Source organism: Lynx canadensis, chromosome D2, assembly GCF_007474595.2.
Source record: "Lynx canadensis isolate LIC74 chromosome D2, mLynCan4.pri.v2, whole genome shotgun sequence".
Lineage (NCBI taxonomy): Eukaryota > Metazoa > Chordata > Mammalia > Carnivora > Felidae > Lynx > Lynx canadensis.
This window is the reverse complement of record NC_044313.2, coordinates 53,170,197-53,182,362: the sequence shown is the minus strand read 5'-3', so window position 1 is coordinate 53,182,362 and position 12,166 is coordinate 53,170,197. Positions and strand designations below refer to the sequence as shown.

The 12,166-nt window shown below is 47.6% G+C and overlaps 1 protein-coding gene across 16 annotated transcripts in view; it reads right to left on the bottom strand.

Annotated features, from left to right (window-relative positions):
* Positions 1-12,166, bottom strand: part of CAMK2G (calcium/calmodulin dependent protein kinase II gamma) — a 56,083-nt gene that overhangs the window by 17,155 nt on the left and 26,762 nt on the right. For 15 of the 16 annotated variants that reach the window (XM_030334255.1, XM_030334259.1, XM_030334253.1 and 12 more), the window contains 3 exons: positions 8,929-9,012; positions 8,659-8,701; positions 4,009-4,052 (listed from right to left, as the gene is read on the bottom strand). In XM_030334255.1, coding sequence (XP_030190115.1) covers positions 4,009-4,052; positions 8,659-8,701; positions 8,929-9,012 — 171 coding nt within the window. Of the gene's footprint in view, positions 1-4,008; positions 4,053-6,062; positions 6,126-8,658; positions 8,702-8,928; positions 9,013-12,166 lie in introns of all 16 variants that reach the window. The other variant, XM_030334266.1, reaches the window with a different exon arrangement.

The window sequence follows — 12,166 nt, the reverse complement described above, 5'->3', positions numbered from 1 at the left end:
TATTTATGCTACTATCACAAACTTAAGAGTCAAAAAATGGCACCTCATTTCAACCTGCATTTCTGGGGCGCCTGGGTGGCGCAGTCGGTTAAGCGTCCGACTTCAGCCAGGTCATGATCTCGCGGTCCGGGAGTTCGAGCCCCGCGTCAGGCTCTGGGCTGACGGCTCGGAGCCTGGAGCCTGTTTCCGATTCTGTGTCTCCCTCTCTCTCTGCCCCTCCCCCGTTCATGCTCTGTCTCTGTCTGTCCCAAAAATAAATAAACGTTGAAAAAAAAAAAATCAACCTGCATTTCTTTGTTACTAGCAAGGCTAAACATCCACATTTATTAACCAGTTCTACCTCCTCTTTATGGGGTTGTCAGTGCATCTTCTCTGACCACTTATTTACTGGATTTTAGGGGGGATTCTTATTTGTTAGAGAAAGCTTTTTTGTATAAAAATAATATTAACCCTTCCCATCATACCTGCTGTGAATATTTTCCTCAACTTGTTGCTGGCCATTTAATTTTGGATGATTATTCCCTTCTGAAACATTTGCATCTTTGCCTCTGATCCAGCTACTATATCCAAAGTCTTCTCTCAAGCACAAAACTCATGTACTGAGCACATAGCAGGATCAGGCACGGGTTCCCCACATACGTTCTCATTTAAGGCAATTTATTTAACGATTTTGTTTTTTTTTTTTTTTTTGCCTAGCCCTCCTCCTTCTCAGTGCTCTGTAAGGTCAGACAATGTTGTACACATATGTTCTTCTCCCACCTCTTCTGTGTTTTCTGTTTCCTTTGATGATTCCTCTTCTTCCAGCCTCTCAATGACAGATAGCCCTGAAAATATGCATTTACTGAACTTTTAAACCTTCATGCGCTTTAGATTCATATGGGAGAAGGGGAGTATTATTAAATTCAGATTCCACCTCCCACCCAAAGCTTCCTGAATCTGAATTCCAGGGTGGATCCTGGAATCTATATCTTTTTAATTAGCTCCTTAAGCTAATATTACAAGGCTATGCCTAACACTCATCCTTGGAGGCAGCCATCTAGAAAGTTCCATCGGAAACCTGTCCTTCAATGTCTCCTTTATCCATCTTTTTACTACCACCTCGGCTGTTACTGCTTTATTTCAGGTCCTACGTCATGCAATCACTTTTTCCTTCAGGCTTTCAGAGCTACTGAAGTTCCCAGAATCACCACACTATTTCAAACCTATACATCTTGTGCTATTTCCTCTGCCTGGAATATCCCCCCCATCTCCTGCCCACTTCAACCTAGCAAGATCAAAGGAGTCCTTCAAACTCAGGTCACGGGCCATCTCCTTCAGGAAGATTTCCTGTTTTGGCTCAGATGCTGGCCTCTGCTCCCCCAGCACCTGCCCTATATACACCTCCCTCATAGACCTTACCAGACTACATGGGCACCGCTGGTTTCTCTGTCTCTCTCCAACTCTGAACACCTTACAGGGTGGATTATGGTGTTATCTTCCCAGTTCCTGAAGCATGGCATTTGGCCGAATGAGTGAACTCCTGTGATTCACTCATATGAGCCCTATCTGCAGGTCCAGTACTGACCTCTTCCCTGGGCTACCCCAGGTACTTCCCAGCACCTTAAAAGTCCTCTCCACCCAGATCTTCACCTGTCTCTCAATCTCAGTGTGGTCAAAATAAAACTCTGGCCATCAAAATGGGCATTCCTTCACAATTACTCCCATTTTTAGCAGAGTTACTACCAATTCTTCCAACCTTCAAGGAACTCTGACATTATCTTTGATGGGTCCTTTTTAACATATTCAGTGTCAACTTCCTTTGAAGTTGGGGCACCAACCTCTAATCACAGCCTCCCATTCTTTGTATACAGCTGGACCATTATCTACAGGCACTGCCTATTCTTAATATTTGTTTATTTTTGAGAGAGAAACAGAGTGCGAGTGGGGGAGGGGCAGAGAGAGAGGGAGACACAGAGTCCGAAGCAGGCTCCAGGCTCTGAGCTGTCAGCACAGAGCCCGATTCAGGTGTCGAACTCGTGAACTGCAAGATCATGACCTGAGCCAAAGTCAGATGCTTTACCAACTAAGCCACCCAGGTGCCCCTAGGCAGTGCCTATTCTGATTAGTTGGTGCCTGTGCTCTTCTGGTAGTTAAGTATTTTCAATATTAGCTCTTTCTATTTCTAATCACCTTTTCTTCACTCTATGCCCAGATTATTCTAATTGATACCTCTGTGTCTAGTTTCCACCCTCTTCTATTCATCCTTATACCCTTAGCCAAATCTTTTGAAAGCATAGCTCTTGCTGTAGCTTCCCTGCTCAGTGGCCTATATTTCCTGTGGTCTGACACACAAACCTCTAATCCCTCTGCCCAACCAGACCAGTCCAGCTGTATTTTAGATATCCTTCTACCACAAACCCCATGTTCCAGTTGAGCAGAGAACATCAATATGCATGACAGAACCCATACAATTACTTTGTTGTTTTTAAGTTATAGAAGGAATGCCTTTTCATTTTAAGGAAAAATACACGTGTACAAACTAAAAAACGAAAGATGTGTCTTTCCACCTGTCCTCACCACCAATCCCATTCACTAGAGCAATCAGTGACTGGGTTCCAGTCTTCCTACATCCTTAAGCTTTCTCCAATAAGCTTTTGCCCAGAAGCTTCTTGGACTGAACCATGCAATGCAGGTCCAGAATCAATACCATTCAGTGCCTAGCTGATTTCAGGTATGTCCATTTTCCTATTCTATTAACTTTGCAACTTCTCAAAGCTAGATGAAAACTACATCACCCCTTCTATCTCTTGTGTGCCCCTAGAATTGAGTACAGCACTGGGCCTCTGATAGGTACTTATTAAATACTTTGTAAAGAACAATTGATTCTAGCTTCTTTCCCAGACAGAAATATGCAAACTTTCTCTCCAACTAAACCTTCTACCTTTTCTTAACTTGGCTCCACCCATCCAGTTCATGTCCCTATAACTGGGGGACTGCTGGTCACCCCCCACTCTATGTCAGCAGGTGTGTGTGGAGCCCAAGCTCCCCTCCTTGGGGCAGAAGTACACAGAAGCAGGCATGCAGAGAATGAAAAAGAAGAAGGGGAGGGGGAGGGAAACGGGGCACACATATATATCTCAGCGGGGACATAAGATCCAGTGGAAAGGCCCAATTTAAACTTTTGTTGGAATTTAAAAGTTTGGATAATTTCATAGTTTGAAATACCCTATGGTGTAAATTGGTAGGCTTCAGGATAGTATGAACTCCTGCCCCAGCCCCAGGACCTGTTCTGCCCCCAAACATTTACAGAACACTCTGGGACCTGTGAAGACCTCTAGCCACCTCTCTTCCACCTTTCCCAAGCAGCCACTCCCACTAGGGCTTTCTGCTGGTCCCTGTGGGCCCCTGTTCTTTTGCCACAATCCCGTAGGGAAAGCTCCCTAAATGGGAACAAGCTGTGATACACCATGTCCTTCATCTGTTTCTGAGGAGGCTATGCCTCAAGAGAGTATAAGACACTTTCACTTAGCGGTATTTGAGCTGGGTTCTGGAAGTGCTTTGGAGATAAGGACAAAAAACTAAAAGGATAGTGGCTTCCAGTTCCAAGCCCTGGTACCCTGAGTTAACCAGGCAAACTTTGCTTTCATTTGTTAAAAAGGATCTGCACTCTAAAAAGAAAAAGAAAATGAGAAGACTGACCCAAATGACCTAAAAAAAAACCCCTGAGAGTCAAGCCATGGAGATGAGGCATGTGTCTGTAGTCAGGTTCAGGATTCAGCTCTAGTAAATTATAATTTAGATCACTTCCTCTGAGTCTTCATGATCAAACTAGGGTCAAAAGAAACACATCTTCCTCCTGCCCTCTCAGGCCAATGGAACCTGCTGTTCTGAGCACAAAGGTTTCCGGTTTTAAAGCAGAAAAGCAAGGATAGGAGGGTTTCTGGGAAAGGAGGAACAAAGTGCCAAGAACCCCCCATAGAGACATTGGGAGAGAGACCAGTCTCAGGCCAGAGGGGTGGAGACACCTACCTTGACACCACCGTCCGACTTCTTGTTCAGTAGGCTTTTGGCAGCTGTGAAAACAAAAAGGAAAATCAAGTCTCCTGCATTGTACTCTCTCCCTAACCTGAAGTCTGGCAGCCGGATCCGCAAGAGTCCGCTGTGTCTGACAAGGGGGCCAGGAGTCTCCTGAAGCCCCTGGAAAAGGGCCCTCCTGGTAGCCTCAAAGCAAGAAGGGCATCTCAAGCTGCGTCAGACCCTCAGGGTGGCACCCTGGGATCTCTTCTGCCACGGAAGTGGGCTCAGCAGAAACAGGGACACACTGCACTTAGGAGGAGAAACCACATTCAATACTGGAGCTGCCTGGGGTCCTAGGAACTCTGCCTTCAACAACTTCACCCAGGTCTGGAAGCAGAGTGCCAGGGTGAAAGGTGAGGGCTCCGTCCTTAGATGCCATGAAATTCCTCAGAACGGCCAAGCTGGAAGGATGCAAGACATCTCCTAAGAGCTCTTAAGAAACAAGAGTGTCACAGTTCACAAAGGAGACCAGACGTGAGGACAGACAGACACAGACACAGAGACCAGGACCACCTACAGGAGGGTTTTGCCAGGGGGGTTGAAGCCTTGACTGGGCAGGTCCTTACCAGGCTTACTGGGTTCTATCTGCCCCTCTTTCCTCAGTCTACTCTCTGGACCCACTGAGCAGGAAGGAGTGGGCAGAATAATGAGGTATTAAACAGATTCTAGCCAGGCACAGGATGAGGCTCAAGGCTGATGAGCTTCGTGTAGGAAGGCTGGTGATGCCTGCTGGTCACCAAGGCCACAGGAAGGTAGCAGACAATGGATGGCAGAGTCTGGGAGGCACAGGGGGATGGAATCAGCTGTCTGATCCACCATGACAACTGGCTCTCCCGGTTGCTACCTGTATGACCTTGAGTGAGTTAACCTCCCTGAACTTCAGTTTCTTCATCTATAAAATGGGATAAAATAGGGCCTAGGTCACAGGACAGTGGTGAGGATCTAATGGGGCCATGCATGAAAAGCACTAAGCAGAGTCCTTGACACATAGCAAGTACTCACTAAGTGTAAACCATTGTCACTGTTACTGCTGCCATTCTTCCCTTCGAGTGGCCATTCCTACCCTAGTTGGGTCCCATCTAAGACTAGGGATCTCTCCATCACAAGAATTCTGACGTCCCAGAAGTGGCCTATGGTCCTATCTCCATGCGGGGGCGACTTAAAATTTATTTATTTTTTATGTGTTTACTACTATGCCCGACCACCTACTGTGTTAAGTGCTTTGTATACACCAGAGTTTTCAACCCTGGCTGCCCATTAGAATCAGTTGGGGAGCTTAAAAAAATCATTATGCCTATCCCCTGCCTAGGATTCTGATTTTATTTGTCTGGGATGGGGGGTGTTGGCATCAGGGTGTTTTACAAGCTGTCCTATATAGGCAGGGTTGAAAGCCTTTGACATACATGATCGGAATCATCGCCACGTGATTTATTATCACCACCGGAGAAATGAGGAAACTAAGGCTGGGAGGGCTGACATGACTTGTTCAGGATGTGGCAGGGCTATCATCCAAAACCAGGGATGGCTCTCTCTACAGCTTCTGCACTCTATAGCCTTTCAGACCTGGAGGCCTGCAAATGCCAGACTTCACAATTTTGAGAGGCATGGCTTCCTCTGTGGGGTCTGCCAACAGTGCTGACAAAGCCTAGTTCTAGCATTGGGCAGCTCCAGCCATGCCCGGGACTGTCTCTGGGGGCTCCCGCTGGCCTTCGCCCTCAGGCAGGCCAGGCTCTCGGCCGTCTGGAGGAAAGCCTCCTGCTGCCCAGCTCCACGTCCCCAGGCTATTGCCTCCTGAGAGTTGGCAAGCGCCCAGCATGCACGGCTGGTTAGGGGGCTCTGTGACACCAATGCGCTCGCAGATGCCAAGTTAGGTGGTCCGTCCGGCATGCCCATCTCAGCCCGCAAGCATGGGACTCGCCTCCCTGGTGAGTGGGCCTGGCATGCTGGCCCTCCTGGTGGGGTGGCAGGGAGCCGAGGCAGGCGGTCGGGGGACTCATGCCACGTACCTTGCCCGGCCAGGCCGGCGGCGCTCGCGGCAGGCGAGGCGGGGGCGGAGCTCTGCCTGCCAACTGAGGGGATACAATCTCTCAGTGCACAGAGCTGCCGCAAAGCCACAGGGGCCAGTCAGCAGCGAGCATGCCCCAGCACGAGGCGCGGGAACCGCTGGCCGCCCACGCACAGCAAGGCCCAGGCGGCGTGGCCAAGCCAGCCGAGCTGGGGGAGCGAAGGCGCCAGGGGCAGGCTGATGAGCAGGTGCAGCCAGCCCTGCAGCAGTCTGGGGATCTGAGAGGACTGGGTTCGGTCAGGGTGTGGGGATTACCACAGCTCCAGCACCTGTCCCATAAGCACCTCAGGCGAGGGTCTAAAGCCTGAATCGGTGAGAGATGGTGTCCTTTCTGAGGCAGCCGGGCCCTCGCTTGAGGCTGTTGAAGAAACTGAGCCTCACCTTCAGACCTTCCCTCCTTAGGGGACTTACATGAGGATATTATCAGAGAGCCCTTTTCCTCTGGCCATATTCCAAACAGGAGGGACACTGGCACTCGGGGCCAGGGGCGGGTGCATGGCCCTTGTGCAGCTCGGTTCACTGATGGGCCCTAGCTGCCTATCCCTCTCTTATTCCTCTAGCTCCTTAGAGACACGGGTTGCTTGCCCTCTTCAAGGGAGGTAGCCAGCTTTTCTCAGCCTGTATTTCAGTATTCTGAGGGTGAAGATGCCCAAGAAATGAGCCTCAAGAAAGAAAACAAAGGCTGCTGAAGCAATACATTCTAGAAGCCCTGATTCCACTATTAGCTAACCTGCTAGAGTCTAGGGCTAAGCTGCACCCCCTATTTGGGGTAAACTCAGAAAATGGCCTAGTTCATGCCCAAAAAAACACACAGGTGCCCTTCCTTCTTGATTATACCTGGTGACACCATTTTCTGCAGCAGCTTTTAGAGACAGGCTCTATCCCCAGATGTCCCAGAGTCATACTAGAGTGCTTGCAGCACTTTTTTGGGTCTCCTCTGACCCAGGGCAAAGTGAGCTCAAAGGCTAACAAGGTCTGGGCAGCAAGGACAGGAGGCTCTTCAGGGATGAGTGAAAGTACTTTGTCCTAACAGAGAGACCAATTTCCCGAAACCAGGATACCAATTTTCTGAAATGGGATGGGGGAGGGAGGTTGATGTGGAGGCCTTGGGACAGGGCACATGCTACTGATTTCCTGGTCTAGAAGAAACGCAGTGGCCTGTCTTCACATTTCTTCTACTCGGAGAGACAATAGATCACCATTCTAGGTCAGCACAGAAATGCCCTTGACCATCCTCCAGAAAGCTCTCACACTGAGAAAGTAGAAGCTTCAAGTAATTGGAAGACAAGAAGCCTGATGTGGAACTACAGGTCCATCTCTGTTGGAGGCAGCCAAGCTGTGCTGTCCTGCTCTCATTTGTGAGAGTTGAATCCAGAACCAAAGTCTTCCCCTTACGGATAGCTACATAAGAATGAGTCCCAAACCAGCAACACAGGGGATGGGCCTGAGGTGGGACACTTCCCTGGTTCACTTTCCGGTCCTGACCCCAGGTTCTCACTTGGGTAGAGCTCATGAAGACCCAGGACTTCCCATCTGTAGTATCCTCAGACTCAGGGCCCTTAGGTTATCCTGAATCAGCACAGACAAGCCCCTCCTGATCAAGGGGGCAACCCTGGCCCAGAGTGGCTGTCTACACAAGTGCTGCCACACAACTCTGTCTCCACGTCAGCACAGGAAAGCAAGGGAAGGAATCTTGCTATGAGAACAAGAGAAAGGGTCTTCAGCCAAAACAGTGGGGCTGGGGGTTGCGAGGCTGTGGAGGCCGGAGGGGAAAAGGCAAGCTGGGAAGAGTCCTTCTTTCTTCAGTTAAGTTCTGACATTAACCTTTTCCTCACAGAAAGCCACTGGGCTTCCCCACTGAGGGCAAACAATGATGGGGTTGGGTTGGGGTGGGGTGGAGTGTCTTGCATCTTAAAAAGACATGCCAAGTGTGATTTACAAATTACTGGTCCCAACTATCCCAATTTCTCAGGCAAATTTAAGCAAGTTGCTTTCCCTTCATCCTGCTGGTCTCTATTTCTTTACTTTTACACAACTAGTATCACAGAGCATATTTTAAGCACCGTCTCTACAAAATGTTTAAGCATCTGGAAAAATTTCTATTAGTCATCCCTACTTAGACACAATAAAGTAGAGATGGTCCCAGTAGGCAAATTAATGGTGGTGATTGAGAAGATTCACTACATCTCATCTCTTTCTTTTCCCCAGCACATTGTCCAATACCCTAGTGACTGGCTAAAAGCTTAAAGTGCTAAGAGTCTTTAGAGAATTAAATAAGAATCCCCAGGGACAAGGTAAATGGGAGGCTGGGCAGTTTACTCTTTGGGAGGGTTTAGGGAATAGAATTCGTAAATGTGAACCCAAGAGAAGTCCCCCAGAATCTCATGTAATAGGACCCAGCAGCAGCAGCCCCTCAAAACAGGGTCATCTTCATATTGGTCAAGATATTGCCTGAGACACCCACCACTGGGATGGCAACACCCTGTTCTGACCCACTCACCTCAGTGAAATTAAAGTGCACGGCTGGGAAAACATACCTGAGAAGTTTCTGGAGACAAGCATGGTCGTGAGGATGGCACCCTGGGGAAAGAAGAAGGGCCTGTCAATTCAGCTGGAACTCTCGAAAAGCATAGCCTGGTCTCAGGCAGAGGGCAGCTGCTGTCCAGAGCCTCAAGGCCTCAGGTCTTTGGGGCTTCCCAACATGTACAACTTTCACAGCTCAGCTCCAGCCAGAAGGGGAGCTTCCTTTTTGATGGGTTAGGACAGGCTTTTGTCCTGTTCTGGCAGCCTGGAAAGGCAAGACTCACCTTCAGTTTTCTCCGTGCATTGAACTTGCGCAAGCACTCCACAGTCTCTTGACGATGCATCATGGACGCCACCGTGGATCGTTGCTGGAACCCAAACAGACAGGCCTGTGAGCCCTCCTGCCAGGTCCTCTGCCCCTCACCCTAGTCCTAGCACTGTTGGCTCTGTGCTCAGCCACCCCTGAGTTGATCTGAAGATAAAATGAGGTCATAGATGTGAAATGCTTTTACAACAAAAGCACTATCCCGAACTCAAGGTTATATAAGGACAAAAATCCGAACATGAAAACATCACTGATAACTGATGCTAGATGAGGAGGGTGCATGAGACAGCACTCTCCTCTTCCTTGGGAAATGGGAGGCTACGGAATGGAAGAGAGTATCCTGTGTGTTGTGATCCTCATGCAGTAACTCCTTCAGCAACTGCTGGCTGAGCACGTACTGCACTCCTGAGCAGTGAGAGAACAGGCAGTGTTCCTGCTCTCTACAGAGAATGTTCATCCCTTCCAAGAGCCCCTCTCATCACACCCCCACAAGGACCTGAAAGCTGATCTGAGAAGCTAAGGGTCTTCGCTGAAGTATCAATTCTTTTCATCATTTTGGATGGTAATTTCTCTTCAGTGTATCACTGCTAACTTCCTTCCTCCTTAAAGAGTCCACTGGAAATGATTTACAATTATGATGATTTACAATGATTTCCTTGATGACTCAGGGTCATCAATACAAGCATCAATTATTATGTAATATTTTAATAGAGTGATGCCCTCAGGAGCTACTGAGTTATATAGGATGGTGGAGGGTGGGGCCTATGAGAATGACTCCCAGGACATAGTATAATCCCCAGTTCTTGAGTATCTGTTTTAAGTTGCTCACTGCCCCCCTCCTCCCTTTGCTGTTGCTGTCTTGGCTAGTCTGCTAGAAAAATAAATCCCACAACATGCAGCCTGGTGCCCCTCCATGGGGCTGCCCCAAAATCCTTCCCCTCATCCCTGGCCCACTCCTTTTCCTGGTTCCCAAAGCAAGTCTGCCAACCTCCTCTTCCCTTTCCTGAGTCTTATAACTTCACTTCCTCCTCCAAAGCATAAATTTTTCCACAAAGAGAAATGAGAGATCATCACACAAGAACTCCTTCAACTTCAGACCCCCATCCACAAAGTGATTTTCATCTGATTTCAACCTCTTTTTACTAGCCCAACCTTTGCTTCTTCAATTAGTCAATATTTTTAATCCTTTATTCTAGACTATATTCGCCTCTATACATTATACTCAAGCCTCTCCTTAAACAAAAATATAAAACTCCCCTGACTCATCATCTTCTGTATACAGTACCATTTCTTTCTCTCCTCACCCTCATTCCCTCTTCCCTCACTGAAGAAAGGGTTCAGTTTCTCACTCCACTGCCTCTGTCAGCGAAATAATGAAACAATGGCTTCTGATTGGTCAGAGTATATGGATTCTTCTCCATCTTTATCATGGACTCTCTGTGGCAGACCATCCCTTATTGAGACCTCGTTTCTTAGAATCTCCTGCTCCTGAACCTCCTTCGGCCACAGAAGTTCTCATTCCCAGCCCTCTTTGCTGGCTCCTCTAACTGTGTCTTTACTTGCTGGTGTTCAGTGGCCATCTCTTTTCTTACCGAAGCAAATACAAGCCATAATAGGAATTCGATCAGCATAGAAACAATCCCATTTATTTCAACACCACCCACACAGAAATGACTGCAACCCACATTTCCAATTTTTAACTTCTTTTCTAATCTTTGGAACCACATTTCTAACCACCCATCTGATGTCTCCGGCTAGAGGTCCCCAGACACCACACTCGATATGTATAAAACTAACATCATCATCTTTTCTCACAAACTGGCTCTTCCTCTGGGTTTCCTCTGAATCAGTAAATGGTACAAACCTCTGCTTATTACCAACTCAAAATCTGGCAGTCCCCATAGATACCTCTCTCCTTCACTCCCTAAATCCAACTGGTCACTAAATCCTTTTGATTCTGTCTACCAAATATCTCCCAAATCTGTCCACTCTTTGCCACACCACTCAGTCTCCTATCATTACCCTTAGCTAAGACCTCATCTGGTCTTGCTTAGACAATTACGACAGCTTCCTGAGCTCTCTGCCCCAGCCTCCTTTCTTCTTCAATTTCATTTTCTACAAAGCTTCCAAAGTGACCTTTATTAACTGTGTACTTCATTGCCTCTTTATTTTTTTGTAATTTATTGTCTTCAGATTTTATTTTTTTCTAAGCAATCTCTACACCCGACATAGATCTTGAACTTACAGCCCTGAGATCAAGAGTCACATGCTCCACTGACCAAGCCAGCCAGACGCCCCTTCGTTCCCTCTTTAAATCCCTTAAATGGTTCCCTGTGCTCTCAGAATAAAATCCAAACTCATTAGGCAGAGACTTGTATGTCATGGAATCTTTTTGGCCTTGTTCTCTTGCATTTTTGTAGGCATATCTTCATCTACAACCAAACTACTTAACATTCTTTAAACTTGCCACAATTTCCCATGGCCTTTCACCCTGGCCCATGCTAACCTCTGTCTTCAGGTTGTTATCCTGAGGAACTCCCAGCCAGCTGTCAAGAACCAGGACAGAGGTCACCTCCTCCATGCAGCCTTCAGTAACCTCACCAGATAACCTCACCAGATAACTACTCACCAGATAACAAGAGTTCCTGTGCACTCATTAGATTTTTTTATGTACTTGTCACATTGCAGAATGGCTGCTGTTTGAGTGCCTACGTCCCCAGATAATTTTTAAGATCTCTGGGGGGAAGGGACCATGCTTTACTCATCTTTTTATCTTCAGTACCCACACAGTGACTGGCACTGAAGAGGCACTCAGTAAACACAGGAAAAGCAAATACATAAATGCACCATGGTTGTCAGGAGGCCTAACTGTACCAGATCCTCTTCTTTGTTTGAAAACAGATTTCAGGGGTGCCTGAGTGGCTCAATCAGTTGAGCGTCCAACTTGGGCTCGGGTCATGATCTCACGGCTTGTGGGTTCGAGCCCCGCATCGGGCTCTGTACTGACAGCTCAGAGCCTGGAGCCTTCTTTGGATTCTGTGTATCCCTCTCTCTCCTCCCCTCCCCCGCTTTCACTTGCACCCTCTCTCTCTCAAAAGTAAATAAAAATTAAAAAATATTAAAAAAAAAAAACAGATTTCAGCTTTATAGAAGTGTTCATGGAAAAAGAATATGTTGATCCACATTGACAGCCTGGA